At 51.8% G+C, this 6,000-nt stretch overlaps 1 protein-coding gene across 1 annotated transcript in view; it reads left to right on the top strand.

Annotated features, from left to right (window-relative positions):
• Positions 1-916: 916 nt before the first annotated feature.
• Positions 917-6,000, top strand: part of TBC1D2B (TBC1 domain family member 2B) — a 71,374-nt gene continuing 66,290 nt past the window's right edge. The window contains exon 1 of the mRNA XM_074296447.1: positions 917-1,344. Coding sequence (XP_074152548.1) covers positions 979-1,344 — 366 coding nt within the window. The 5' untranslated portion in view covers positions 917-978. The remainder of the gene's footprint in view (positions 1,345-6,000) is intronic.

Here is a 6,000-nt window from a genome sequence, read left to right as displayed (position 1 = left end):
AACGGACATTTATTAAGTACCTGCTGTGTGCCAGGCACTGTCCATTTCAGGAGAAAGGAACCTTAGAGATGATCCAGTCCAATCAGACAGTCAACAAGCATTTATTAGGCGCCGACTATATGCCAGGCACTGTCTATTTCATTAGGAAGGAACCTTAGAGATGATCTCCGATCTCATTTAGTCAATCAGCAAGCATTTATTAGGCGTCGACTATATGCCAGACAAGACAGCCAGTTCCTGCCTCTCACTGCTCCAGTCCTCTCGTTTCTTGGGGGGAGGAGCTGAGGCTCGGAGGTCAGGGGTCACCGTAGGGAGCACTCTCCCTGCGGACTCAGGCGGGCAGCTGCCATTTACGGTTCCGCGGCTCCCTGGAGATCCAGGGAGGTCAGGGCCTTGCTTAGGAGCACGCGGCCTGTCAGCGCAGAACTCGAACCCGTCACTCTGGGAGTCAGCTCTCTAACCACCAGGCGCCTTTTTCAGGGAGAGGGGGAACTTTATTTCTACAGTCCTGTAAGGTTTGCAAAGCGCTTCAAGGTGCCAAGTGAACAACTACTGGGGCTTTGCAAAACGCTTTATGGGGTGCGGAGAAGCCTCGCGTCTGCTCTCTGAGGGAAAGCGAGGGATTGAAGGGAGGAGAGACTACAAGTCCCAGGAGGCCGCGCGTTGGCGCCGGCCGGTTTTAGGACTAAGAGAATCTGGAAGGGAGGAGGGAGAGGGGGAAGGAAGGTAGGAAAGACAGGATATCAATCCCAGGCTGCTTTGCGGAGCCGTAGGGAAGGCCGCGGGCGCGGGAGCGACTACACTTCCCAGACTGCCTTGCTCCCCGCTCGGGAGAGGACTACGTGTCCCAGGCTGCCTCGCGCGGCGGGCGGCCGTCCTGTCAGTCGGGAGTGGGGCGGGGACGAGGGCGGAGGCGGGGCGGCTCGGCTCCGGGATCGGCCGCGGCGGGCGGGCCGTTGGCGCTGCGGGCGCCCGGGGATGCCCGGGGCTGAGGCCGGGGCTGTGGCGGCCGAGGAGGGCGGGGGCCCCGAGGCCGCCCGGGAGCCGGCGCGGCTCTGCGGCTACCTGCAGAAGCTGTCTGGCAAGGGCCCCCTGCGAGGCTACCGCAGCCGCTGGTTCGTATTCGACCCGCGCCGCTGCTACCTCTACTACTTCAAGAGCCCGCAGGACGCGCTGCCGCTCGGCCACCTGGACATCGCCGACGCCTGCTTCAGCTACCAGGGCCCGGACGAGCCGCCCGCGGCCGCGGCCGGAGCAGCCGGGGCCGCCTCGACCGCCAGCGCCGAAGAGCCCCCCGCCGCGCTCTTCCAGGTGCACAGCGGAGGCGGCGTCACCGTGCTCAAGGTAGGCGCGGGAACCCCCGGCGGCGCCCCCGGACCCTCCCCAATGGAGGATCCTCCCCGGCGGGCGCCCCCGGACCCTCCCCAGCGCGCACTCTCCGAAAACTGAGTCCGCCTTCATCTTTCCCCTTTCCCTCCTCTTCCTTCCCCCTCCGTGACTGCCCCCTCCAGCCCCTTCTTCCCCTCCAGTTCCTTTTCCCACTCTCCCGCCTCTGCCTTTCTCTGCCGCTTTCCCTTTGCGTCCCTCAGTTTTCGGAGGCCGAGCTCCTTCTCCGCACAGACCCTCGTGGCCCTCCCCAGATCATTCCCACCACTAAATCCTTGCCCGCCTGAGAGCCCTGGGCGCAGCCTCCCGTGTCTGCGCGCCCCGCGCCCTTCTCTGGAAGCCTCGCCCGGGCCTCCTTGCCCACCTTTGGGCGCCCTGTGCCTTTTCTGCTCCTCTGTAACCCACCCGAGGGGGAGGAGTGGACGGGATGTTGGGCTCGCGGGTTCTGCCTCAGTTTCCCCATCTGTAAAATGAGGCGGTGGGACGCGCGGCCTCCAGGGTGTCCCAGGGATTGCGCGGCCTCTGCCCGAACTTTATCCTGCCCTTCCCTCGCCTTATTTCCCCCTTAATATCGCTGCCGAGTTTGCTTGCTCAGCCCTTCTGCTTCACCCCCTTCTCCATTTCTTGTCCCTTGCCGTGACCTTCATTCTTGTCCAGCCTCCTCATCTTTTCCATTTCTTCTTTCTCCTGGGGTGTCCCTTACTCAGTCATCTGCGCCCGGGCCGCGGAGCAGCACCTGTCAGCGGGACCGCTGGAGCCAGGGGTTCTTTCCTCGGCCCACCCTCGAGGTCACTGTCGAAGTTTGGCTTTTTATTCTTCCTTATCGTTTGGCTCGGGTTTTGATTGTGGCCTGCGGGTCCAGCAGACGTTCTCTGCTGCTCTTCTAGATGCTTGGAACTTTTCTCCAAAGAAGAGATTCAGAGTCCGAGTGCTTACCAAACTCCCCGGGTAAATTTAGGAACAGTCCATCGGCTTCAGAGGACCTTTGCCCAGAAGTCAGTAATTAACAAAATTGCCACTGTAACGAAAATTTAATTTCCTGTGGAATTGTTTATGAAAAGTGAAAATAGAAGCTTCTCATCACGAGGTCTTGGTATCCTGTTTCAAATTTTCTTTGATTACTTTCGGGCTTGCTTTTATGACTCCTCCTCTCCAAGCATGTGTGTATCGCAGAACTGTGTATATAAAGTAAGGACTGGCCCTTAGTTTTGGTGTCTAGGAGAAGAAACTTTTTCACCCGTGTTTTTTCTAGAGGGACAGTAACTTCGACTGTGGCCGTGAGTTTCCTCATCTGGAAATTGAAGGCGTTGGGCAGTGTCTAAGACCACTTCCAGCTCTGAAGTTCTGAGTCAAATGTGTACTACTAGAAATGATCTTTTGAGATTGAGGAGAGGGACTTTGAGCTTGGAAGGCAAAGGATCTTAAATTCATCAGTTCTTTCTCTTGCTCTGTCTCTACACATGCACACAAACACACTGTAAGAAATTAGCCTCAAACTGATTACAAAGTAAGGCCATAAAGGAATTAAACAATTAAGTTATTTTAAAAATGTTTTTAAAATGAAGACAAAGTGAGAGCCCAATAAGCAGCAACAAAAAGCTGAGAACATGAGACTTGGGATTTAAGAGTGAATCATAATGTAATTTTTAGCGTTGCCTTGGTAGTGAAGTTTTAGTGAAAAGTTTCAGTGAAAATCATTCTTCCTAACTTTTGATTCAGACTCCAGGTTCAAAGTGAATTCAGTTTGATTAGCCATTGCCCAGCCTGTCACAAGGTAGACTCCGTTTTCAAAAGGACTTTGCAATCCTGCACTGCCTTGTTTAAATTGAAGTTCCATATGTGTATGTATAAACATTTGATATAAAAGAGCTTTCCTTTTATGAACTTATTTATAATCCCCTTTATTGTTGAGTTGTTTCAGTCACATTCAACTCTTTATGATCCCATTGGGGTTTTCCTGGCAGAGACTCTGGAGCGGTCGCCATTTCCAGCTCATTTGACAGAGGAGGACACTGAGGCAGACCGGCTTTAGGGCTTGCCCAGAGTCACACAGGGAGGAAGTGTCTGAGACTGGATTTGATTTCAGGCAGATGAGTCCTCCTGACCCCAGGCCAGGTGCTCTATGCACTGGCCCACCTACCTGCCCTGCATGCTGTCCCATAAGGGGACCCAGATGAATCAGCAGGTGCCTTAGAGACTCTCTAGTCCTTACTGGTAATTTTGGAAGAAGAGATGTTAGCTGGGTGCCTTGTCCATGGTGACAGCAGTAGGAAGTGTGGGTGAGGGGGATTCAGTTGGGACTCTCTGACTCTGATGATGCTAATTTTGTTCCCCTGGGGTTGTTGTAGGAAGCACAGTGCCTGTGGTTGGGGGTTTCTGGGTTTTCCTGAGACACTTCACCTCTTGAGGAGCCTTGACAAATGGCTCACCATGCTTAGTAAACATCCTGTGTGAGAACCGCCATGCGGGGGTGGGGGTTTGGGGCAAGCCCACTTGCAGCCCCTCTTGCCAGAAGCCAGAGCTCCTTGGGAATCAGTCCTTGTGCAGCAACAGGAGGCGGAGGTATTTTAGTGTGTGGTTTCTTGCTGTTTCATTCAGGGATTTTCTTTTAACTTTTTTTTTTTTTTTTTGATAAAGGATAGGAATCATTTTCTCTATGACTAGTATAAGTCAGATATCTCTGAAACAACCTGGGTTGGAGCCTTCACTCTGCCTGGCTCCTGACCTTGGACAGGACAGGTCAGGCCCCAGGGCCTCAGTTTCCCTCTGTAAAACCAGGGGTTAGATTAGGTAAACCAAAGGTCCCCTTCTACCTGCAAGTGGAAAGCCCAGAGCTGTTCAGTTCAAGCCCGGCAGTTGGAGAACACTTGGCCAGGCTTGGCGCCGGGGAGGGCTTAGTGCCTGCTTTGTGGACGTGCAGACTAGGCCTCCTGCAAAGTGTCCCCTTGTTCCTGTGCCTGAAATAAGGTCATAAGACGAGACAAATGAACACGGACAGCAGGAGGGTAGTGGGGACGAGCCTGCTGGAGAGAGGACTCACTTCATGGGGTATTTCCCCGGCCCTGCCTGGGGCCCAGTCTGGGTTTACTGAATGACTGTGGACTTTCATTGGATTCCCTTAATCCAGCCTCCTTGCCCCCACCTTGATCGCCAGGCCTTGCTCAAATGTGTGATAAGGGGGAGGGCAACCATAGAGTCATTTGACATTAGTAGTGGTAAGTTCTACAGAAGAGACTTCTCCTTGGGATGCGAAGACCTCTCAGATAATAAAGATCATTAAGATGACAGCTGTTAAAGAGATAAAGGAACCCATGGAAGATAGAATGTTTCATGCTGTATAAGCATCTGGGTAGTCTGAGTATCCTTGAGGTATACACTGGGATTTTATGTGTCCTTTGCCTTGCAGGGTGAGGTCACTACAACTGAGTAGTCACATGGTCATGTTTGTGTGAAAGATACAACTTTTCTGTGAAACATCTTGTTTCTTGGCAGATGCTTGTGGCTTTTGTAATCACAGAAAATATAATTTATCCAAAAGAAGTCAGTAGTTTGGCATTTAATTACTTAATCGGTAATTATAGATTTTTCTGGTCACAACTTTTTAGCTATTGTCTTGAACTACTGCTTAAGTCTGCTGCTTTTTGCTGCCTCACCTGTTTCCCCCCAAAGTTTGGAGGCTTCTTATATGCTGGTCCCGCCTCCGTTTCTTTGCTTGCTCCGACAGACTCATACACAATCCTGTGCCTTCAACACATTATATGATTAGTTTATATTTGATTTGAGTTTTGTTTGATGTTAGACCATTTGTTACTCTAGCAAAAATAATTAAAAATTAAAGCGCATCATTCTATTGGCTGATTTCTCAGTACTAAAGCTCGGTCAAAAGATAGGCACAAGTTATTCACTTTTTGGACACAGTTTCAAATTGCTTTCCAGAATGGTTAGACCAATTCTTGGCTCCACCAATGGGATCGATGTATTTGGCACTAACATGTTTTTGAAACTTTATTTTTGCAACACCTTTCACATCCGTCCGTCCCCTGCCTCTCATACATACCACAACCACTGTGCTTCAGCTCTTGTCACCTCTTGCCCGTTCTGTTGCAGAAGTTTTCTGAGTAATCTTTCTGTATCTAGCTTCCACACAGCAGCCAAAGGGATGTTACTGAAACAGTCAGGTCCGACTGACATTTATTGTGCCTGCTCCCTACCTCTAGAATCAAATGCACTGTTCTCCACTCGGCATCGAAAGCCCTTCTCAGCTGGGCTCCGGCTTTCTTTCCATGTTTGCCTGTTGCTCCTCTCCAGGACCTCAGCGCTTCGCCGCCTGCACCTGCTTGCCCTTCTCTGCACACAAGACTCTGTCCCGGCTGCTGTCCTCTTAGCTTCTCACTTAGATTTCTCTTCCCCCTCCCTGCTGCCCATACCCCTGAAGGCTCAGCTTCCACAGGCTTCTTGATCCTCCAGGTGTTGGTGGCTGGCCCTGCAATGATTTTGTATGTAGTTTGTGGATTTCATATTCATCTGTAGGTTTTGCTGGGGTATCTCATTTTATTCCCAGGGTCTGCCATAGTCCCTGGCACATAGTAGGTGCTTATTAAAAACCAGTTGAAG

The sequence above is a fragment of the Sminthopsis crassicaudata genome, chromosome 2 (assembly GCF_048593235.1).
Source record: "Sminthopsis crassicaudata isolate SCR6 chromosome 2, ASM4859323v1, whole genome shotgun sequence".
NCBI classification, from domain to species: Eukaryota; Metazoa; Chordata; class Mammalia; order Dasyuromorphia; family Dasyuridae; genus Sminthopsis; species Sminthopsis crassicaudata.
This window is presented reverse-complemented; position numbering and strand designations above follow the sequence as displayed.